This window comes from Pinus tabuliformis, chromosome 7 (genome assembly GCF_031772625.1).
Source record: "Pinus tabuliformis cultivar Carrire ecotype Pingquan chromosome 7, CPIR1, whole genome shotgun sequence".
Classification (NCBI taxonomy): Eukaryota; Viridiplantae; Streptophyta; class Pinopsida; order Pinales; family Pinaceae; genus Pinus; species Pinus tabuliformis.
Window position 1 is genome coordinate 83,757,066 of NC_142293.1, and position 25,396 is coordinate 83,782,461.

General features: G+C 38.1%; 2 protein-coding genes across 5 annotated transcripts in view; one reads left to right on the forward strand and one right to left on the reverse strand.

Annotated features, from left to right (window-relative positions):
- The window catches only part of LOC149245364 (transcription factor MYB1-like), a 35,061-nt gene extending 30,418 nt beyond the window's left edge, over positions 1-4,643 (reverse strand). The window contains exons 1-2 of one of the 4 annotated variants that reach the window (XM_089455573.1): positions 4,051-4,643; positions 3,233-3,817 (exon numbers count right to left, since the gene is read on the reverse strand). In XM_089455573.1, coding sequence (XP_089311699.1) covers positions 3,708-3,817; positions 4,051-4,273 — 333 coding nt within the window. In that variant the 5' untranslated portion in view covers positions 4,274-4,643 and the 3' untranslated portion in view covers positions 3,233-3,707. Of the gene's footprint in view, positions 1-3,232; positions 3,818-4,050 lie in introns of those variants that run through there. The other 3 variants (XM_089455575.1, XM_089455574.1, XM_089455576.1) reach the window with 3 other exon arrangements.
- A 15,294-nt stretch (positions 4,644-19,937) lies between these two features.
- Positions 19,938-25,396, forward strand: part of LOC149245365 (DEA(D/H)-box RNA helicase family protein) — a 311,539-nt gene continuing 306,080 nt past the window's right edge. The window contains exon 1 of the mRNA XM_089457754.1: positions 19,938-20,383. Coding sequence (XP_089313880.1) covers positions 20,131-20,383 — 253 coding nt within the window. The 5' untranslated portion in view covers positions 19,938-20,130. The remainder of the gene's footprint in view (positions 20,384-25,396) is intronic.

Genomic DNA, 25,396 nt, shown 5'->3' on the forward strand with positions numbered 1-25,396 from the left:
ATGCTAGGCTACGCTTGCGGAATTGAAATGCTAATCTACGCTTGCAAAAATGAAATTGCGGAATTGAAATGTTAATCTATGAAAGCAGGAAATGTCTATGCTACTTTTGCAGAATGGAAATGAAATAAACTACTTAGCAGAAGGCGAGAGTAGGAAAATAGAAGAAAAGCAACAATCACTAATACTCTGACGCTTCCCCAGCAACGGCGCCAAAAAGATGGTGGGCTCCAGTATTGTAGCAATAATGCTACAACTCCTGGAGCTTCCTTCTTTAGTTTTATCAACCCGGTAGTTCATAACAAACTTGGAAGCAATGGTGTTGTATGCACAAGTACTAGCGCTTGCCGCAGCTGTCACTTGGTCAGCTGGCACAAGTCCGCTAGGGGCTCAAGCCAACTTCTATGAGCTCTTAGAAGAAGCTTTTTAACTGATGGACGAAAGCTAACTCAAAGGAAGCTAATCTATTTGCAGAAAGGAACTGAAAGCCAACAAGAAACGCAAACCCTAGCAAACCCTAATTCTACCAGCTAGTCTTACTGATGCAGAGATGGGAATGCAAACTACTGAAAGAGATGCCATTACTTCTATGAAGGTAAAATGCATGTGTCTAGACTACCTCTATCTGAAGAAAACATTTTTTTGTATTTTTGTTTCAGTTATTAGAATTATCATGCATGTGCTTTTAACTAGCTTTTTACTGTGCAGAGGTGGATCAAGGAGGAGAAGGGCTTGGAAAAGGTTGGGAAGGTTCAGAGAGGGTCTAAGGGGTTCCTAACACCCTTCCAGAGAGTTTCACAAAGTTTGGCTGCCAAAAACCGAGTTTATGAGCTTCTACAGGAAGTCTGCAGGGGTTCTACAGGATGTTTCAGAATTTCTACAGGATGTTCAGTAATTCCTACAGGATGTTCTACGATTGGATTTTGGATGATGGGTGAGTGGAAAAGGCTGCATGGATGGATAGGGAGATAGGAGAGGGGTTTGTAATGACTTAGTGACAGGGAGATGAGGTGATGAGAGGATGTGGAAAACTAGTTTGTCTTAAAGAGGGTAGAGGGAGTGGAAGGCCGAGAAGAGAGGTAGGATGTCGTGGGCAGTAGAGTAATTGAGAGACAAGGGGTCTAATTTGGAGATGAGCAGTTGGCCTGGGCGAATCTTAGAGGGACGAGAGAGGGATGGAGTTGCACTGCACAATGTAAACTAAACCAAATCATCCACGTCCTGCACATAACCAAAATATTACTAACCTATTCTAACTGTTTAATGAAACCAATGAACAGCAACGTTATTTCTAAAGAGAATCATGCATGGTACTGAAGTAAAGAAACATTCCAAGAGGTCTGAGCGCATGGATAACTTCTACAAATGGAAATATTGCACCAAAGATTGCATGAGTACGCAAACTAATGTTTTTTGGTGGGTAGCACTGTCTGCAATTCCAACCCCTAGAGAGAGGTGAAAATGAGAGTGCAGGCAACCCTTTTCTGGAACTTTTATCAATTCTAATCTCTTTACTGTATTCTAACATCTAGAGCAACTCTATCTTCTAACAATAACCTACTTAACCATACCACGAAATCTAACTCAACAAACTGCGTTTCAAATGCATGTAAAGAGAACCATAATGCTGAAAGAAAAGATAACAATACAGAAGAAGGAGGCCTTAGGCTCTCAGGTTGGGCCCAACCCCGAGAGCTATGGCTCCTTTTAAAAACTCAGAACTGAGATCAAATCTGACTGCTTCCCATTAAAAAATAATAATCATAAGTCAAAAAGTATGCCAATGATGGCTACAAAAGAGCAAAACCAAGCTAGCAGCTCGTAGTGCAGAATGTGCAACAATGTTTCAAAAGTCCTTTTCGAAGGCTAAAGCCTTATCATTTATACATCACGAGGCCCCAAGCTGGCCTCCTAAATCAGTGGGACTTGGCTGACCAAACTAGGAGTGAACAGCTGCTTCCTCAAAATCCGTTTGGCTACCTTCTAGATCTGGTTGTGGTGGCTGTTGGAGCTCGGAGTTGGGGGTGAAGATCCCGAGGAAGGCCATTTAATGCTGTGGACAACCCTCCTACGAATCCTCAACCCCATCTTGGCTGTCTCCTGGCCCTTATCTACTCGGTTTTGTTCCAATCATGTGTCAAAAAACCTGAAATGAGCACGTGTTAGCCACCTAGGAATAGTGACTGCCCTTATTCGTACAAATGACATAAACATACTAAAAAATGATGCATAAGTTATGAAAAATGAAGGATTGAGCAAAGGTAGTTAGGCCAAATGAGCCCAAAATGTTACAAAATTTGGGGCTCATCAGTCCTTCATCTTTCTAACTCAGTTTTCTTCAAAATAAAAGTGGGACTAGGGAGAGGCACAAACAATTATGTGGAACTAAACAACCTTAGACATCTCCTCCTTTTTGCCAGAGAACAACAATGCCACTGAATTCATATTTTTGGGGACTCACAACTCATCATAAATTGCATAAATGGGAACTATAACTGTCACTTGTACACACTCAGAGACTTGGTGGAGGATGCTATATTCTTAAAATCTCAGTTTGAGTCATTTGTCTGCTCTCATATCTACAGGGAAATGAATGAAGTCGTTGATCTTCTTTCCAAAGAGGTTGTGCAGCTAACCAGAGGACACTGGTTGATTTAGGAGTACAGGGACAGGGCCTTTTTCCAGATCTACCACAGGCCTTTCATCGAAGGGGCAAGACAACCTCAGGACTGATCCATGTAATCATCCTATTTTGCATTTTTGTTTGTTGTTTAGTTTTTGTTTACATTGCAGCTGTTATTTTAAAGTATACAAACCTATATTATTTTTTGACCCTTCAAGTTTAATGAAGGATGATATGTAAATATAAAAACTGTGTTCATGACATTTGCACTGACACTCTTCTAGATAGTAGAGAAAGCATTACTCATATGTTAGCATACAACATGTAATTTTCTTAATCTCTTAATGAAAATTACGCTTTTTCCTTAGGAAAAAAACATATAATTTTCTTATCTATTAATGAAATTTCCTTGGAAAAAAAATCTTAACCTTTAACCTTTAAATACTATTATAAATATTTCAACATCTTCCATAGAAATTAAATCGATACCATCTACTAATTTTTTTAATAATTAAATTAAAATAATAAAAAACATATTTAAAATAAAATTATCAAAGAGTAAAAACATATTCAATCCCTTAAATTCATTAAGCCGAAGGCGTTTTTATTGTGAGGTTCTTCTTTCACAATGTGGAGGATTCATCGTCCGCCCATGTACAAATTCAGATGACGTTTATTTTTGTCAATTTTGTCAGGTTTGGTTGATCAATCAATAAGATAATTTGTCAGGTTTCGTCAATCAATTAATGAAGAGCTGACCCACACGAATATTTAGTCTTTCTTCTTGCTGCTCTGCACCGGCGAAGATTTCGTCAATTTCATTGGGGGTGGGAACGTGATTGTAGTTGCGAGTGCCATGTCCCCTTGCTTCTGCAATCTTCTTCCGCTAGCGTTGGAGGAAGGCCTACTCATGGACCCCAATGGCATCGTTTCTCTGGTTCTTCTACAAAAATTTCGTAACTCAAGGTTAGCATGTCTGCATCGAAGCGTATGAGCCCTCGTTCCGAGGCTTAGTGAGCCTTGTGAGACCTCCATGACAACTACCTTGCCTACGCCTCTTTATTTTCTCATGGAAGCATCTAAGCCCTCATTCTGAGGCACCTCCGTCAAAGCTAACAAATACCATATAAAACCAATACTTTGAGCTATCGAACATTACGAACCAAAGCGTACAATATGAACAGATGATATTGTAAGCTGAATAAAGAAGAAACAATTTATCAAACAAGAAAAATGAAAATGCATTTCAAAGAAAGATGAGATTCGACATAGAATACAACAGGAAACAACAAAAATCAATGAGGTGAATTAAAATTACCGACCAATGGATTAAATAAGGAGATTTAAAACTCAATTATAAGAAACCCAACTGTAAAGTCCATAGTTAGGATTCAAAAAGATTATAGAAACAATGGAGGATTGAAAGTTACCAGTGAAAAACTTGCGTTTAACCCCCGGGTTCAGCTGATTACACCAGCGAAGGCAGCATGATTTTCCAGATCGACTAGGAATGCCTATGGCAATCAAGCTCCAATTTCTGGCTCCAAATTTATTCACAAGCCGACTCATAACGATATCATTTTCAGGAGACCATGGTCTCTTAATGTGCTCATCTCCCCCATTCCCATTGCCAACCTCCTTGTCACTCTTCATTCTTCAGCGGCTTTCAGTACTTATAAACTCTCTGTAATATTCTTGTGAGCTTTTCACCCGCAACCCAACGTAATAACAACTGATTTTATTTACCTACCCTCTGCTTTACATGCTTTCCTGGAACTTATTTTAAGAAGAAAATGAAGCTCAGAAGGATGGTTCTCCCCTGCAAAAACATCATGGATAGGCTTAGGCTTGAGCTGCAGAAAATAAATTGGATAAGAAGATCGGAAAAGGTGAGAGAGAAGATTGATTGACACGTGGTGTTGGATCTCCTTGCATGAACAACATAACATTTATTGGGATGCAAGGTAGCCAGATGCGCAAGGATCGATTTTCCTGATATAGTCAATGTGTATAAACCACTACTTGGAGCAAAATAGCCCATTAGAACAATCCTGGCATTGAAAACTCATAAAATGTTAAATTCCCACCATCTCAACGCTGAAAATCAAAACTCTTTTGAAAAAAAATCTTTTTGACCATACATACCAAATCATTGTTTTTTACTGCACTGGATTAATAGTAAAGACCACATGTTACTAGTATTTTTCACTTTTAAATGTGAAGATTAGAATTTTATGTTTCAGGTGTTCGATTTTTGTGGAATTATCATGTTATATATGAAATGAAATGACATGATATTTTAATGTCCATGAGATTAAAAATAGTCTATGGGACTATTAGTTTCTTGTTTTTCGTTTTTTGAAATTCAATCTTTTTCTTGTTTAAATTGATGATGAGCTGGCACAACTTTCCAACAATCCCCTCACTGAAAAGACAATGCCAAGAAACCGATGCTGGTATATTCCCATCACTTTCTCTAATGTCTTTGAATGCATCAGATTCTAGAATGAAATGTTTTTTCGATTCCACTGCCCAGACGTGCAAAATGTACACACTCGTTCTTCCCAAGCTTCTTTAGGCCTTTTCCACTGTCATGTTTCACACCGAAGTTGATGCGAGTTGGTTCTTAATTGAGCAATAAGAACCTTTTCCCTCCACGGAATGCTAGCTCCAATGAACTCTTTTTGTTGTAGATCACACGTAGGGTTGAATTCCTCAATGTAGTACTTCTTCTTTCTACCCAACTCTTTTCCCCATACCCGTTTACGAAACTTCTCCATAACAAAATCCTTTAGCTTCTTGCTATTTGTGGGACAAGCATTGAGGTAGATATTCCATTTTTGCATCCATGTAGTTTTGTTTCATCCATGTTTTATTTCTTTCACTCATGCCTTCATTGAAGATAACATTAGGCCATCTACTTACTCCCATTTGCTCAATTCTTTTTAGATATCTTATGAGCCGCACCATAGCAATTACTTCAATGGGAGTTGCTCCTGTTTCACTCAACATTATCTCATAAGATATTGAATTTTTTATTTTGAACTTGCTCATGATCAAGCATTTTTAGATTTTCTCAATTTGTTTCCATTTTGAGATGGGGGTGTTGCTAGCCCACAATTCACACCCATATAGCATCACTGGACAAACTAGGAATCCAAAAAGCGTTTTAGTCATTTTCCAATCCCATAACTCTGACTCTCTACATCTGTTTTGAAGAAAATATAATGCTTTCCACCCTCCTAAAATTCTCTTATTTTTGCAGTCCTCTCAATTAAGTTTGTTGTTGAAATCAATCTCGAGGTACTTGTACTCATTTACTTCTTCAAGAATGTTGCCTTCAAAGAAGAATGCTTCCTTTTATTAGAGAAAATCATTAATTTGGTCTTGTTAGTATTGACTTGCATCCCCCCTTCCCTACAAAAATGCTCAAGGGAATATAGGTGCATTTGAAATCCATGGGACAATTTAGAAATCAATACAAGATCATCTGCATATAAAAGAAGTTTTATCACAAACACCCCCAACCGAACACCATCTCCACCTTGCAGATTTATTCACTCTTCCAATTTATTAATATATAAGCCAAAAAGAATAGGAGATAGAGGGCAATCTTGCTTGACTCCAATGTCACTTCTAAAGCTTTCTTAAATACCCGTTGAGGTTCTAATTTTGACTTTCACTTCTTCATAAAGTCTATGGACAACGACTCTATAATGCAAAGGAATTTCAAGTTCTTCCATTCTACGGCATAACTTATCTCTAGGAACTGTGTCAAATGCCCTTTTCAAGTCAACAAAGTAGCATAATACTTCTTCTTTGTCCTCCCAAACCTTTTCAACAATGTGGCTCAACGTGATACCATGATCCACAATAGAATGCTTCGGCCTAAAACCCGCTTGTCCTCTTGTCCTCTTTTCTTTTGCTTCTGCCCACTTACTGATTCTATTTTCTACCATGCTGCGAAAAGCTTTGTAAACAAAGGATTGATCATAATGGTTCTATAATTGGAAGGATTATTAACCTCTCCACTTTTAAAAAGGGGTATTGCTAGGATAGTTTTCGAGTCCCTTGGGAATCCTTGCTGAATGATGTTGTTAAATATTTCCATGATGTGTGGTGCAAGAGTGTTCATTCCCTATTTTAGATATTATGCTTGAAGCTCAACCAAGTCCTTTACCTTTCCTTTTCAACTTCTTAATTCCAATCTCCACCTCTTGTAATTGTAATAGTAAACACGACATGTTATTTTGTATTTTTCACTTTTAAAAATGAAGATTATAATTTTATGTTTCAGGTGTTCGATTTTTGTGCAATTATTAGGTTATATATAATTGTAAAAGTAAAGGATAAAATGTAAATACTTAATTAAATTTATATTTATTTATTTTAATTTTTAAATATGAGATTAAATTGTATTGAGAACTAAGTTTGTTTATATATATATATATATATGATTTTTTTTATAAAAGTTTTTAATAATTAGTCTCACAGATTGGTTTATTTGCAAATATTATTCTTGTTGAAACCATCTTTTAGTTTTAATTAAACCGTTTTCTTTCTTTTTATGGGCTAAGAGTTTATGTTCTTTAGATTAAAAAAAACAAGTTAATAATCTTATACCTAGAGGTATTTGGTAGCAATGAAAGTCTACCTTATTACAGACAACAATCTATTTGTTTTATGTGGTGTGGTTTATATTGAATAATTATGATAATTTACCTTACATTAGTGCATTACTGAGTTACCCAGTTACCATAGCTTTTGCGACATTCAAATAAATAAATATATATATCTATATATATATGTATATATATAAAGTAGGAATTTTTTTGGTTCAAAAAAAGAAAAAAAATCATAACTCATGTTTTTCTAGAGTGTGGACTTTCAATATTGATAGTAACTACTCACAAATGTCTACTCGTAAATATATTCAAAGAAACGCCACTAAAAATACTACCTCTTAGAGAATTATAAACAATTTTAGATTATACGTAAGGACCAAAAATGTAGTTTCAACTCTATCAACATTTCCAAGAATATCTCAATATCTTCAGAGTATCTATTGACACATCCCTTGATGATGGACTCACTTAGTAGTCCGAAACGTTGGGTTCACAAAACTCTATAACAGGTCATTCCTCCTCTATAAAAAATCTCAAAGAACATGAAGTTAGAATCTTTAAGAATGTAGAATAATTTGCACCGAGTATTCAAGATATGTTTATTTTGAGCAATCATTTTTATGATGAAGAATTCATATTAGGAAGCAATAAAGAAACAAAATATTTCAATATGCTATGAGAGCAAAGGCCATACCCTCAAATGATAATATATCTAGAAAGATGTTCGGTTATTTCTTAAAAGTTGAAATTGGGTGTGTGTGTGTGTGTGTATATATATATATATATATATATATATATATATATACTTTAAAATAAGGCTTAATGTTATTCCAATAAAGCTCACTATGTAATTTGTAGAAATTGAATATAGATAGCAAGTGATCCAAGTGATCAATTTAGTGATCAAAATTGAAAGTGCTCAAAACTTGTACCAGTGTGTAGATATCGATGATATGAATCCAACGCAATTTGAATCGTTTAAAACCGATATTGTATGCTCCCGATATCACGTTCTGATCGAATTCCTAAACAGGGAAAATTTTAAAATTAGGTTGCAGGTATGCCCAATCAGCAATCCATATGCTGACTAGGCATGTGACTAGGCAGGGTGATTGTATTTTTATTGGCCAATGGATTTTTGCCCTAGGTCTCAATCTTGTTGGTCGAAATTCCTTGAGTTTTGATTGGCTCATAATTATATTTTAATATTATTGGTGGTTGACTGTGTATGTTGGTCGAAATTCCTTGAGTTTTGATTGGCTCATAATTATATTTTAATATTATTGGTGGTTGACTGTGTATTTTGGTGGACCAATGGGGGAGAGCCACGTGGGACAATTGGAGGCTACCACATGGCCTCCAGTGATAGGTCAAAATTTTGTTAAGGGGCCAAACTGCCCATGGGATTTGAACCAGTGACCAAGCATCGAGCAGCACAACCACCTACCATTGCACCACACCGAAGTTTCTTAACCATATGGTTCTTGGCTTATATTTAAACCATAGCGCAAACACATGTTTTGGGTTTGGTCGGGGCTAAGCCCTAGCCCTGGTCCCTGCACCCTCAGAACCAAGGGGCGAGACCGTGGATCAAGGCTTAGCCCCAGCCCCATGGTCATAACCCTACCACAAACACCAGAGCAGAGAACCGTTGACGGAGATTGGATGGGGGATAGCCCCTAGGGAGCCATCCTTGGGCCATATGAGACACATGTAACCACAAAGAGAGGCTAATGAAGGGGGCCAACCCTTAACGCTCAGAGCGGGGGCCAGCCCCAGGCCACATGGGCCTCAAATGATTGTAGGCTAGTTTTTAAAATTGGGCGCGTGAGAATATAGCACTAGCCTCCGGTTCTATGGGCGCATTAATGAGACCATACGCCATGTGTTTGGGGCCCGGTCGACTGGGGCAGGCGGTTAGCCCCAGCCCCTGGGCAGTGGCCTCCATACAACCGCATTTTTTTGGAACTGGGGGGTTAATGGACAATTTAACTGTTCAACGATTTTGCCCATCAGGCGGGATTGTAGGCAATGTTTGTGTGCCAATTCCAGGTTTGGGTCGAATTGTAGGATAACTAGCTATGGAATTGGGGAAAAACTTGTAACAAGCATAACTTTCATAGTTTTTGGCCAAATGAGGTGCAAAAAGAACCCATATTAGGGTTTTTGATAGTTTTGGATCCATTGGAGATATTTTTTTTTTGCATTCTGAGCATTGTGAAGCCATGAAAACACAAAATTGATCACTTAATGAAAAAAAACCCTGCATTGGAAGCTCGAACAGGAGATGTAGCCTAAGAGAGGGGTGAATTCCTTTATCATGTTTGCTGTTATGTGTTTCTGATATGGTATTTTGTCTCTATTTTGGTTGTTAACTAAGTTTTAAAAGAATTTGTTTATGTGTTTAGTAACTTGATCCATTACCCAAAATACATAAAATTTCACTTGCAATTTGTATATCACCTTCAAGTTTCAAAAACAGATCATTTTGGTATCAAAGCATCAAGTTATTGTGAAGGTTTGATTTTGTTTGCAAGTGTTTTTCTGATGCTTACAAGGTTGAAGCTTAAAAGAGGAGAAGGAGAAATTGTGGAGCCAAGATCTCAAATTGTTTCAAGGAGAAAAAACACACCTCAAGCTTCAATAGTCATGGCACATGAAGAAGGTCCTAAAGGGATGTTTGAAGATGAAAGAACTTTTAGAAAATCTTTCTTTGAGATGTATGAAATGGTAAAGGTTCTTTATGAAGAGATGAATTCAAGGTTATATGGAGAGAGCTCAAAACCTCCAAAAGGAGAGGGAGGAAAATGAGACAAGCTTCCAAAGGGGAATGGAGGGAATGGTGACAAACCACCACCTTCACCTCCATCTCCATCCTCATCTTCTACTTCTTCTACCCTTTCACAAACACCTCCAAATTCTCCAAAGAGACATGGTAAAACTCCTTTGCTTAAGCTTGATATAAAGTTTGAATTGCCTATGTATGATGGAGAGGTAGATGCTGAGAAATTAGATAATTGGATTCATCAGATTGAAGTGCATCGCGGGATACAAAGAATCAATGATGATGAGACCAAAATCCAGCTTGCTTCTCTTAGATTGGAAGGTGCAACACTTATTTGGTGGGAAGCCAAAACACAAGAGGATATGAAGAAACATGGAAAAGTTTTATCCTCTTGGAATAATTTTGTTGTTGCAATAAGAAGGCAATTTTATCCATTAGTATACATGCAAAAATCTATCATGGGTTAGAAAACCTTTAGGCAAGTTAAAGGTCAAAATGTGCAAAGTTATACTCAAGAATTTAGAAAAAGAGATCTGATTTTGGGTATAGATTTTTCCTCTCAAGATACTTTTTTCAAATACATTGGAGGATTACATAGTTACTTGAGACACACAATAATCATGTTTAACCCTATAAAACTAGATGAATTTTGTGTAGAGGCAACTCATTTAGAGGCAAGAGGGAAGAATGTTTATGAATAAACTAGTGAGAAGTCATTTAAGTCTGGATAAAAAGGAAGTTTAAAGGAAAGGATAAAAAGAATGCTTCAGTGAAGAAAGAAGGAGAAAAACCCACATGTGAACATTGTTCTAAAGAAGGCCATGATGAAGACCACTGTTGGAAACTTCATCTTGAGATGAGACCCAAAAAATTAATAACAAGGAGAAAGAAAAGATTGTGCAACTACACAACAAGATCTAGGATCTAATTTCGGAGATGAAAAAAAAATCATAGCTATGGGATTGAAAGGTAAGGATTCAATTGCAAGTACTAGTTCTTCTAGCAAACCCATTGAAACTCAAAATGAAAGAGAAATAATAGATTTGTTCCATATTAGAATCATCACAAAACATAACAAGGTAGATACTTTGTTTGATAGTGGTTCACAAGCAAACCTCATTTTAAAAGACATTGTCAAGAAACTAAATTTGGAAACCATTCCTCATCCTAAAATTTATCCTTTGGTTCGGTATGTGACAATGCCAAGTTGCAAGTGAGAAGAAAATGCATACTTAGATTTGCCATCACTTCAAATTTTATTGATGAGGTAGAATTTGATGTGTTACCACTTGACATTTGTGGGATTGTTTTTGGAAGCCCATACTTATATGACAGGAAAGCCATCTTTCATCACCATGAGAACAAGTATCACTTGTTTAAAGATGGGATTGAGTACATTGTTAGAGCACATAGCAAGAAGTTGAATTTATCTCTTGTGAATGCTGGACAAATGAAGAGGTTTGTAAATGCTAGTCAGAATTTTACATTGTTGATGATTAAACATAAAGATGTTGATGAATCTGAAGTCTTTCAAGGATATGAATCAAGTTTGAAATCTGATTTCATTGAGGTTGCTAATCCATGTGATAAGATGTTTCAGGAGTCTAACATGTTGCCTCCTAAAAGAGGAAAACAATATGAAGTGCAATTGCAGTAGGATGCATCATTGTTGAACATTGGTATGAACAAGATGCCAGTGTTAAAGAATGCAGGGGTCAAAAAGCAGATGCAAAAGCTATTTGACAAAGAGGAAATTGGTTCTAAAATATCTTCTTGTGGGTTTCATAATGTTTTGGCTTTGAGGAAGAATGGTGCATGGCAACGCTGTTCACATTTGGTGAAGAGTCGAGCCAAAAACAAGGCTGAACATGATAAGCATTGTATTGACCACAATTTTCAGGTTAGAAATGGAGTAAGGCTTTGCATTAGCAAAGAAAAACTTCAAAGAGAAAATAACTTGAAATTGGGTAATTCTCCTTGGATTGAAGACATCAGAGAAAATGTTCAGATTTCTTTAACAAAAGTTTTCTCCTCTAAACATATTGAAGAATTGTAGCAAGGTTCTATCCTTGACAGAGAAACAAGAACTTCAAGAAGAAGGAACGAGAAGCACCTTCATATGGGGTTCCAAGGTACAAATTCAGGAAAATCCAAATGGATTGAGAAGGGAAGGGTGAGGGAACTGTACCCTTATTTGTTTGTTGACTGAAAATGAGATTTTGGAGGTCCAAAAGCTTCCAATGGGGAGGAGTGATCCAAGGGATCAGTTTAGTGCTCAAAATTCAAAGTGTTCAAAAGTGCTCGAAACTTGTACCAGTGTGTAGCTCTCGACAAGCTGAATCCAACACAACTTGAATGGTTCAAAACCAATATCGTATGCTCCCGATATCCTGTTCTGATTGAATTCCTAAACATGCAAAATTTTAAAATTGGGTTGCAGGTATGCCTAGCCAGCACTTTGTATGCTGACTAGGCATGTGACTGGGCAGGGTGATTATATTTTTATTGGCCAATGGGTTTTTGTCATGTGTCTCAATCTGGTTGGTCGAAATTTCTTGAGTTTTGCTTGGCTAAGAATTTTATTTTAATATTATTGGTGGTTGACTATGTATTGGGGTAGACCAATGGGGGAGAGCTGCATGGGCCAATTGGAGACTGCCACATGGCCTCCAGTGACAGGTCAATTTTTTTTTAAGGGGCTAAGCTTCCCACAGGATTCGAACCAGCAACCAAGCATCGAGCAACACAACCACTTAACATCGCACCACACCAGAGTTTCTTAACCATATGGTTATTGACTTATATTTAAACCATAGCGTAAAACATGTTTTGGGTTGGGCCAGGGCTAAGCCCCAACCCTGGTCCTCGTGCCCTCAGAACCAAGGGGTGGGACCGTGGGTCAGGGCTTAGCCCTAGCCCAGTGGTCACAGGCCTACCACAAACACCAGAGCGGAGAACAACAGACGGAGGTTGGATAGGGGCCAACCCCTAGGGAGTTAGCCCCGGGCCATATGCGACACATGTAATCATGGTGGGAGGCTAACGAAGGGGGCCAACCCTTAACGCTTGGAGCGGGGGCCAGCCCTAGGCCACATGTGCCTCAAATGACGACATGCTAGTCTTTAAAATTGGGCGCGTGGGAATATAGCACCAGCCTTCGGCTCTATGGGTGCGTTAATGAGACCATACACCAGGTGTTGGGGGTTTGGCCGACGAGAGCGAGCGGTTAGCCCCAACCCCTGGGCACGTGGCCCCCTACGGCCACATTTTTCAGAATTGGGGGGTTAATGGATAATTTATCTGTCCCACAATTTCTCCTGTTAGGTGAGATTGTAGGTCAGGTTTGCACGCTGATTCCGAGTTTGGGGCCCTCAAGCCAAGTTTGGGTCGAATTGTAAGATGACTAACTATGGAATTGGGGAAAAACTTGTAACATGCATAACTTTCTTAGTTTTTGGCCAAATGAGGTACAAAAAGAACTCAAATTGGGGTTTTTGACTGTTATGAATTCATTGGAAACATTTTTTTTGCATTATGATCATATTAAAGCCATGAAAACATAAATTTGAGCACTTAATGAAAGAGGCCCTGCATTGGAAGCTGGACCAGGAGATGTAGCCCAAGTTTATCATGTCTGCTGATATGTGTTTTTGATATGGTATTTTGTCTCTATTTTGTCTGTTAACTAAGTTTAAAAATCATTTGTTTATGTGTTTAGTAACATGATCCATTACCCAAAATACATAAAATTTCATTTGCAAATTGTATATCACCTTCAAGTTTCATAAATAGATCAACAACGATAACAATTATTTTTCCTAACCATACAAAATAAACTCAATTAACAACACATTATAATTATTTTAATATTACATTTAATTTTTTTTAATTTAATGTTAATTAAAAGAATCATAATGTTAAGTAAAATATTAAATATCATTTAATTGATGACATAGTCTATTTATCCCAAATTCTATGTGAATAAACGATATAATAAAAATAAACCATATAAATGTTAAATAAAATCTTGGAATAATCTGATTGATAACACAATTTATTGATTTTGCAATTTTCGTTGAAAATGAACTATTTTAGGATTTACATAAGATGTAGTTTAACTATTCAAAGTTATTATTTTTTGGATGAAATTGATGATAATTTTTTATGATATTGTGATTTTTTATTGCTTCAAATGCAATTTTGAAAGCAAATAGAGTCAACGCTTTGAAAAACCGTAGGACACTCACATTACATAGGTTAAAAAATTTAAACTTACCACTCTCAAAGTTTCCAATGAGATTTTGAATGAATAGAAAACTAAGCTTTTACATTATTAATATATTGTGAAAAAATTAAATGAATATAAATATTTTTTTTTTTAAAGTGCACAAATGAACTCCTATACCACTTGCAATAAAGCATATATATTTCTTAAATGCGAGTGTAAAATGGCTCTTAAAAGGTTATGAAATATGTCATGGAAAAACGAACAACTTACCATATTATCATTTTATAATGAATAATCATAAACATTAAACAAATCAATCATAAAAACACATTATTAGTCCTTCTTAGTTAGGGACTAAAGTTTTTGGTATGAAGTGAATGTTTCTTGAATTTGTATTAATTACTAATTTTTTGAAACATTTTTTTAAAGTTCTTATATACTAATCTCATTTTTATGTAAAGGAAACAACATTCATTGAATATTTTAAATTTATATGTTTAATTTTGGTTTAACTATTATGATGGAATTTAGTTTTCACATTAACACAATTCACATATTGCGATATTTTGAATACTTTATGCAATTTTAAATTATTTGTTGCCCATGTAGGTCATTTGTATTTATTGATATTTAAAGTGATCACTCTAAGCAATGGTGTAATCCAAACTCTAACCACACTACTACCTCACTGCTTGTTCTTATATTAGATTGAATATCTTCCACATCTAATGGCCACCATTTTGTGCACCTTTTACTATCCATATTTATTTTCTTTCTTGGCATTGGAACATAAGACATGACATAGTGACATCCCGCATTCAACCAGCCGACCTCCAAGCTTGTTTGACTAATCAATTCTCAACTACAAATAATACATTTAAAACCCTTCTATTTCAAATATTATTGTATATATATGACATTTAAAACCCTTCTAGTTTAAATATTATTATATATATTCGAAAGGTAAGAAAACCAAAACACTATCCCAGATACCCTTTACACTTATCCTTTACACTTTGGGTGCAAATGCTAGTATATCATATAAAATTCAACATTACTACTTACTCTACCAACTCAAAATTCCTTTTTAAAAATCTCCATGTGACGAATGTTAAACAAACATGCATGGTGAAATCCCTCCCATAACAACACAACATGCATAAATGAAATGATATTTTAAAGTCCACGAGACTAAAAAAGTCTATGAGACCATTAATTCCATGTTTTTTGCTCTTTGCAATTCGGTCTTTTTCCGATTCAAATTGATGATGAGCTGACCCAACCTTCCAACAATCCCCTCACTAAAAAGACAATGCCAAGACACTGATGCTAACATGTTCTCATAACTTTCTCTGATGTCTTTAAATGCATCACATTCCCAAATGAAATGTTTTTCCGATTCCACAGCCCTAGACGTGCAAAATGTACACACCCTTTCTTCCCAAGCTTCTTTAGGCCTTTTCCACCATCTTGTTTCACACCGAATTTGATGTGAGTTGGTCCTTAATTGAGCAATAAGAACCTTTGCCCTCCACGAAATGCTAGCTCCAATGAACTCTTTTTGTTGTAAATCAGGGTTGAATTCCTCAGTGTAATATTTCTTCTTTCTACCCAACTCTTTTCCCCATACCTTTTTACAAAACTTCTCCATAAAAAAATCCTTTAGCTCCTTGCTATTTGTGGGACAGGCATTAAGGTAGATATTATATTTTTGCATCCATGTGTAGTTTTGCTTCATCCATGTTTTCTTTCTTTCACTGATGCCTTCATTGAAGATAACATTAGGCCATCAACCTACTCTCATTTGTTCAATTCTTTTTAGGTATCTTATGAGCCACACCATAGCAATTGCTTCAATGGAAGTTGCTCTTGTTTCACTCAACATCATCCATAAGGTACCGAAATTTTTATTTTGAACTTGCTCATGATCAAGCGTTTTTGGATTTTCTCAATTTGTTTCCATTTTGAGACAAAGTGTTGCTAGCCCAAAATTCACACCCATATAGCATCACTAGACAAACTAGGAGTCCAAAAAGCACTTTAATCGTTTTCCAATCCCATAACTCTGCTTCTCTACATCTATTTTGAAAAGCATATAATGCTTTCCACCCTCCTAAAATTCTCTTCTTTCCGCGGTCCTCCCAATTGAGTTTGTTGTTGGAATCAATCCCAAGGTACTTGTAGTCATTACTTCTTCAAGAATGTTGTCTTCAAAGAAGAAAGTATGCTAGCTCTGCTTCTTTTTATTAGAAAAAATCATTATTTGGTCTTGCTAGTATTGACTTGCATCCTTACTGCTCTACAAAAATGCTCAAGGGCATATAAGTGCATTTTCAATCCATGGGCCGATTTAGAAATCAATACAATATCATTAACATATAAAAGAAGCTTTATCACAAACTCCCCCAACCGAACACCATCTCCACTTTGCAGATTTAGCCACTCTTCCAATTTATCAATATATAGACAAAAAACAGTGGGGGATAGAGGACAACCTTGCTTGACTCCAATGTCACTTTTTAAGATTTCTAAAATACCTGTTGAGGTTCTAATTTTGATTTTCACTTCTTCATAAAGTCTATGGACAACGACTCTATAATGCACATGAATTTCAAGTTCTTCCATTCTACGTCACAACTTATCCGTAGGGACTATGTCAAATGCTTTTTTGAAGTCAACAAAGCAACAAAATACTTCTTCTTTGTCCTCCCAAACCTTTTCAACAATGTGTCTCAATGTGATGCCATGATCCACTATAGAATGTTTTGGCCTAAAACCCGCTTGCCCTCTTGCCCTCTTTTCTTTTACTTCTGCCCACTTGCTAATTCTGTCTTCTACCATGCTGCCGAAAAGCTTTGCAAACAAATGATCGATCATAATTGTTCTATAGTTGGATGGATTATTAATGTCTCCACTTTTAAAAAGGGGTATTGCTAGGCTAGTTGTCTAGTCTCTTGGGAAACCTTGCTGAATGATGTTGTTGAATATTTTCATGATGTGCGGTGCAAGAGTGTTCATTCCCCATTTTAGATACTCTGCTTGAAGTTCAACCAAGTCCTTTGCCTTTCCTGTTTTCAGTTTCTTAATTCCATTCTCCACCTCCTGTAATGTGAAGAGCTTTGAATTTGCATTGATCCTAGGGGGGACTCCGCCTCAGATTCTTTCTCATAGAGTTGCCTTGCATATTCAAACCATTGATTGACTGTATATTAATTTCAATTTGCTTCTTCCTTGGTTGCAGTTCCTGCCAGAAAAGCTTTAGATTATTCTTGCTTAAATATATTAACTCTTCTCTCCTTGTTTGCATGAACTCATCATTTTTTCCTTTTTAGTATCTGCTTATATAACTTTACATTCATCTTCTCTTTTCCTACCTTTCTCAAGGTTCTCCTTTGTCATTTTGCATTCCTCAACAAACCAGGCTTTTACAGGAAAGCAATTTGATTGATTTTCTATTTTTTGCTCGTTTGCACTTCTCAAGTGCACTTTGGATTATATTTGTTAACTCATGGCTGTTGAAGCGTTTGAACCCAGTGTTCTCCTTCTAAATTAATCTCTCTAACATTGTCTTGAAGATAGTACCATTTGCTTGTGTTAGAAGAATTTTGCCCCTTGTTAGTGATTGTCGAGAGCATTGAGTTTTCCTCCTACGTTGTCTTTCTTCTAACCATGACAACTTTATAAAAATTGGGTTATGGTCTGATTTTAAGTCCCAAATATGCTCTCCAATACTAACTTCATCTATCTTTTCTATTAAGCTTTGTGAACACATCACATAGTCAACGACACTTGCTCCATTGTATGTGTTGCAAGTGAAGTTCCCAAACCTTTTCCATCTATCTAGACCATTGCAAATAATTAAGTTGAAAGCCCCACACGGTGTAAGCAACTCATCTCCAAAATGATTGCCAACTTTGTCATCTTCTGAACACCTCACCCATTGGGGATTCTCCTCTTCAGTGAGCCAAATAGGATTGTTATCCTCTTTGCAACAAAGGATGCTAGCTTGATTATTTGTTGTTCTAGCATTGAAATCTCTCACTAAAAGAACTTCTCCCTGCTGAGAGTACACGACAATATCTTGTTTTAAAGCTGCATATGGATCTTTGCTATCAAGCCCCTTATTTTTGTAAGTGTTTGAGACTTGAGGGGCAAAATAGCATGCTGCAATTCTTATGTGATTCTCATTCTCCGATATTTTCAACTACAAATATTGTTTATTTGCATCTTCTTTAATTAACTGAATGTGACGACCTTCTTTTATTTCACTAAAACTAGTATTCCCCCATACCCTTTGCCATTTTCTGCTACCTTGTTCCAAACTCCCAACTTCAAATAACCGTCAAACACAGGAGTTTTGCAACCATTATGCTCATGAGTTTTCGTGAGACAAATTATGTCTCTACCTTCCGCAATAGGCCCTAACCCAGGTCCCCTCCTCCAAGGGTAACTTCTACAATTCCAACAAACTAAACTTAGGTAGACCTGGGTAGGATTTGACCGCTACGCAATTTGGCACATAAGACTCAAATTTGAGTCTTCACCCCTTTTTGTCCACACTGCTCTTATTGTTTTCGTCTATATTATTGAATTCTTTGTTTTTTCTTTACTGTCAGCCTGCTGCCCTGATTTGCTTGGAGGCCCAAACCCTTCAATAACGGCTGTCTCATTGTACAACCATGCCCTTTTCCCTTCATTTCTTGATGTTCTATTTTTCTCCACTTCATCCCTTCTCTCCTCTTGTTGTTTTTTGGTTAGATCTTCATCGAGGAAGAAGTATGAGCTTTTCAAGAGTTTCTTTTTGCCCAAAAGTTGTCGTTTTTCTTGTATGCTTGCGATGGTGACTTTTATGGGTCAAGGCCTCTTTTCACATATCCTCCCAACCCTTCTTGCTTGGCAAATTTGCTTTTTTCAATGTTGTTTCTCTTTCAGAAAGTCTTTTGTCAAATTGAGAGTACTTTCATTCTTCCCATAATCTCTTATTCCCCTGATACTAAAGTTTGTTTTTCTGTCTTATTTTTCTTTTTGTTCTATTTCCTGTGCTTTGTGATCACTTGCATCTTCTTCTTCCTCTACCCTTATGTAACCATTAGTGTCTTCAACTCTAGTTTTGATTTGTTTTGGACTATCTTTCTCATGGTTCATTTTTGCCTTCTCTTTGGAAATGTCTGTTTGCTGAGATACCTGTGTATCTACCTGAGTTTGTTTCGAAATTATCACATCTCTGTTTGTTGTTATTACTTCTTTCATGTTATGCCATTTTTGTTTTCTTGTCTCTAGAGCCTCTTGTAACAATGTTACCTGTTCTTTTAAAATTCTTTTACCTCCCATTAGACATTGGTTTGCAAATGTGATTTTTGAAATTTTGCGATCTCTTTCCTGTTCTTTGGCTTCCAAAATCTCCAGCCTTGTACTGACCTTCATCAGTTCTTGGACATATAGATTTGATGACCAAGTAATAAGTGTAGATGTGGCACTGTAAATGATTGATTCTTCTTTATTTTTGTTTCTCTTTCTTGATCTTGATCGATTTTCTTCTCATTTGTCCCCATTTAAAGCAAGGAATCCTACACCTTAAAATGCCGTCATATTACTTTGAGTTTCCCCAAATCCACCTTCATGTTTTGTCACTTGAAGCAATTTTGACTTGCCCAATTTTCACTTGACTTTACATGTTGAAATCCCTCCCCATAACAGCACAACCTTGTTCTGTTTCAAAACACCGAGCTTTACCTTATCCGCAAACACTCGGTGTAGAGGAACTTAATTCTATCAAATTTTCAACCTGAGAGCAAAAGCTGCCGATTCAAAGCGAATTCATTCACATGAATTTCCAAGTCCAGTAGAGTCAAACCATTCTGTCCATGTAATTATGCAGACCGTCATGTGGAACCTTCACGTGACTGCCCCATATGCATTGCTGGTCCGAAATACGAGCCAAAATGGATCCAAAACTGTTGCAAAGGATGCCAGCTCCTGCTTCTTGAGTACAAACATGGTCTCTGGGCGAACATTATCAAAAGAAAATGGCGCGGAGCCAAAGAGTAGGACGAGGTTTTGTGTAGTAGCAGCAGGTACAAAGGAGGAGAAACGTATGACAAATTCAGATTTTGCAGCTGATAAAGGTAAAGATTCAAAAACCCCAGTGTGGAATATTCAAAGAAAAATGAAAGCAAAGAATTTAAGCTCCACAAGACAGAGTCAATGACATTAAGCGAATATTTTACTCTCAACTCTCTTCCAACCTTCTGAATTTATTAACTTCTATTACAGTTAATAGTAGCAATCACAAAAAAAATCAAAATGTTCTGAAATTGGGGTTTGAGAGGACATGGAAAACAATATAGTCCATAAATAAAGGCACAGTTATATGCATGGTTACAATTCTGGCGCAGAGTGTTGCCTACCACATTGAAAAGCTACTTTGGAAAGTAATCACAATGGACAAGAGGCTCGCATGAAACTGAAAAGAAAATTTTCTGAACAATCTCCATAGCTGGCATCCGAGGCAGTCTGCTTTAAAGACCTGGGATCTACGAATTTCAGTAATCACTGCATAAGCGACTCTTTTTTGAAAAAAAGGGTGAAAAATTTCGACTCTCAACCACTTAGGATTGCAAATTTAATGGCCCCGAATTTGATACATAGATTAAATTATTAATGTAAGAACATTTTAATTGATATCTAGAATACAATTAACTTATATTGAAATTTTGGGACGAAGGGGTAAATCAAATTTTAATCTTCTCGCCATTTTGAAAATAATCATAACGGAACTGAAAATTCAATTGCATACAATCAATTCTCTATGCTGAACTTAACGGAAAATTTTAGCATATATCATTGTTGCACATTTTGAATATGAACATGAGCTGGGTTATTTAGCCAATTTGCTCTCTGGGTCTCTGTTTCCATCCAAACTAGGTGGCTTCCAAGATTCGAAAGGAATTTCTCGAGTACTTTGGTTTAACATCAAAGAATTTTTAATCAGTCGAATACTTCCTTCCTTGCTTTCCAGTGGGATACTTCTCTCCTTTTCTGCGACAATGTCTCTATCCTAGGCATAAGCCTTTGTAGGATCACTCCCTTTCGTTAAAATTTCAATGAATGCTAAGCGGATCTGCACAACTAAAATTTTGAATGAATGTAAAGCAGGTCTGCAAAATTTGTCGGATAGCTCTAAAACTTAAAGCCTATCAAAGCTGCTGGTTTATATGATAGATCTGCAAAGTTCAAACGCATAACTAACTGAAAATATGAATAGCATAAGCTAGAAGAATACTGCGGCATTCAAAATCACATCTGTTTTCTTTATTAACTGGAAAAAACCCATACGATGTATTAGATGTGTTGGCAGCATGGTTGGCATTGATGTCAACAAGCCAATCAGTTTGTGATGTTGCTTGATGCTTATAGAGTTGCACGAGGATCTAGAGGTGCCTGGCAAGGTGATGTCTTATGATGATGTCTTGATGGCCGCAGAGAAGTTGCAGGAGGTTGGACAGACCCTGGAGGTCTTATGACGATGTCTTGCTGTACGGAAAAGTTCTGGGTCAGTGCGTAGGGCACCTAGGTTTTTCCTCAGATTAGCCCATCTTTGCAGGGAAGCTAACTTGCATAGTGTGATGATTCTGCATTTTTCGCTTGGAGAACATGCTATCTGTGTGAAGATATTCTCTGGGAGGCTGAGTTATCCTCGCGATGATTCCTTTAGGTGAAGAAGTTGAACAACCATTGAATTTCCCAAGGAATTTGCGCGAGCGAGGTTGTTCAACGTTCAATTAATATGGTCAACATTTCCATCAACAAATCCATGGATTTGCCTGTGGTAATCATAAGGTGGAGAAGCTATAAATGGTCAAGGAGATCGATCAACTTTGTGTTCATTTTTCGTGAGATTGATTGGCTTTGGCACCGACATTCCACATAAATATTATTGAATTATGTTTTGTCTTGTTCTGGAACAGGTGCGAATGACCATGATTTGACATGTTTTGATTTAAAGAGTTAAGCCATTGCAAGATTGATTGCACCAGTGCATAAGGACCTAACGATTTGAAGGAAAATGGTTCAAATATCTAATGGATTGGTTTTGACCTATCATGGGTAAGCATAGTTCTGGATCAATCAACCTTAATTTATGAAATGGTTGTACATTGTTTTTAATTGCTGGAGGCCCCTTGTGTATGTGCGCCACATATTCATTGCTGGAGGTTTAGATTTTTTGCACACCATATATGTAATATTCCTAACCCAGAATATTCCTCAAACCCCAGCAAAAACTCCAACCAAATACGTGCAAATGATTTAACAACCCAGAAGTGATAAAATAACAGTGGAACAACATGTAATAACGTAAACTAGAAATATAAGCAAATACACAAGAAATGCAGCGAGAAATGCTAAGCCATTTTATTATACTGAGCAATAAAATGAGTACAAGAGGTGATCAGACAGATGGTACCTCGACTTGCACAAGGCAAGTGAAGAAATACTCTCAGAATGACACGAATGGCCTCTCTGCATGGATGCTGCTGCTGTGCTGTTGTTGCTGCTAGAAAACAAATGATGATTTGGGGCCGCTCCCCTCCTCGGAAAAAGTTGAAACTCTGGATTCGGGCTTTACTCAAGAAATCCAAAATAACCCAGTAAGCTTTCTCGGAATGGCCGACCCCCGAAAAACACCCCCCTTGGGGTTCTGCGCAGTTCCTCAATGCCCTGTGCTGCCACTGAAGAAACCCCTCTAAACTCTGCCTGAAACCCTGCCAAAAATCCTCCAATGAGACAAGAGCTGGACCCCTGCTCAATCACCCAGCATAAATCCACCTACAAACCCCAATCCAGCACTACAACCAAAAAGAACTGCGTCCCTCTCCCAGTGCTGCGCAGTCCTCCAAAACGCTGCTGAAATTGCTGCTGAAATGCTGATAAAACTACTGCTGAAATGCCAAAGGAAATACCTTGCCCGAGCAGGCACTCAAAGTCCCCCGGGGCTAAGGGTGAGATCTCCGAACGGAGACACTCAATGCACTAAACAGTGCTGCAGACTAGCTAAACAGCCAGCGTGCTCAGAAGTCGAAACGACTAGCTCAAAATGCACATAACTGAATGATCCAAAATGAGGGGGCTCTTCTCTATTTTATAGCCTCTGCCTCTCACAATCCCTAGGCTCACCTCCTCCTGCGTGATTCCCCTCTTGCCATGTGTTCTTCCCTTCTGCGCAGTCCCTCCATGTGTCTATGTGGGCCCCATTTTTGGTCCCCCTTTGGCCCCCTTGGCTCCTCCTTAAGTCACAACGTTATGCTACTAGGAAGTGACTTTTTATTCTTAAAGTGAGTTATGTCCCCCGTCCTCACTTTTTATTTATAAATAACTATAGAAGGCAAAAATTGGGCAAAATCGAATATTCCAATTAGCCATGGCTAATTAGGAATATTACAGTCTCCCCCGGCAAAATGTTGGTTGTCCTCAAGCAACTGAAGTGATGGATGCTGCAAGATCTTCTCACTCTCCCAAGTGGCATCCTCATCCGGCAAATTCTTCCACCTCACCAAGAATTCCCGGACCGTTCTGTTTCGTAGCTGCCTCTCCTTGGTATCAATGATAGCCTCCGGCTGCAATACCAAATGCCCCTCATCATCCATGGGTGGTAGCTCATCTGTCACTGCCACCTGCTGCCCCAATGCCTTTTCCAGGCATGACACATGGAAAACGTTATGAATCTTGCTGCCTTGGGGCAGCTCCAACTCATATGCAACTTGTCCAACCCTACGTATCACCCTGTACGGCCCAAAAAAGCGGGGCTTAAGCTTCTCAGCCCCCTTCTGCTTTAGTGACGGCTGTCGGTATCGCTGTAACCGTAGGTAGACCATGTCCCCTACCTCGAACTGTCTCTCCACCTGACCTTTGTCGGCATACAGCTTCTGCTGGTTCTGTGCTGTAGCCATGTTAGAGCTCGGAGAATATCCTGACTCTCTTGGATCCATATCTTGGCTCTGGGAGCCTTGCTATCGCCAAACATCACGTCAGCAAAAGATAAAGGATGATATCCATATAAAGCATAGAATGGTGACATACCAATGGACATGTGATGTGAAGTATTGTAGCAGTACTCCCCTAGATGCAGCCACCTCAACCATGCTCGCTGCTGCCCACTGACATAGTTACGCAAGTAGCCCTCTAGCCACTTGTTAAATATCTCTGTCTGCCCATCCGTCTGTGGGTGGTAACTGGTACTCGGTGTTAACTCCGTCCCCACCAACCGGAAAAGCTCCTGTGAAAACCCGCCCATGAAACGGCTGTCCCTATCACTGACGATGGTCTTAGGAAGACCATGTAGCCTGAAGATCTCTCTAAAGAACAGCTTGGCCATCTGTGCTGCTGTATAGTGTGCGGATATGGCAAAAAAGTGTGCGTACTTTGTCAGTCGGTCAACGACGACAAAGATGCAATTCTTGCCCTATACCATGGGCAACCCTGTGATGAAGTCTATCGAAATACTCTCCCATTTCCCCTCCGGAATGGGAAGAGGCTGCAATAATCCCGCGGGATGGCTCATCTCTCCCTTGTTCCTTTGCCAAACATCGAACTCCTGGATGTGCCGGAGTACGTCCTCCTTGAGGCCCTTCCATGAGAACCTCTCCCTAATGGCCCCGTAGGTTTTGGTAAACCCCTGATGTCCTGCCAATGGTGAGTCATGTGATGCCTGGAGTATCTTCTTCTTACGCTGAGACCCCTCAGTCAAGAAGATCCGGTCCCTGTAATAGATGATCTCATCGACCACCCTATACCTGTCATCTGCCACCTGCCCATCCAGAACCTCACATGCAAATCTGTCCTTGGAGTACTCTACTAAGAGTCGAGCCCTCTAGTCTGTATCCAAGCTCATAAGAGACAACGTGGCTGGTCTACATGAAAGGGCATCTGCTACCACGTTGTTCTTACCCTTGACATACTCAATGTCAAAGTCATATGCTTGGATCTTGCTGATCCACTTCTGCTGCCTCTCCTATAGCTGCTTCTGCTCCAAAAAGAACTTGAGGTTGTTGTGATCAGTCCTCACCTTGAACCTGTTACCCACCAAATACTGCCGGTACTTAGCCAATGCATGCATGATGGCCAGCGTCTCCTTGTCGTAT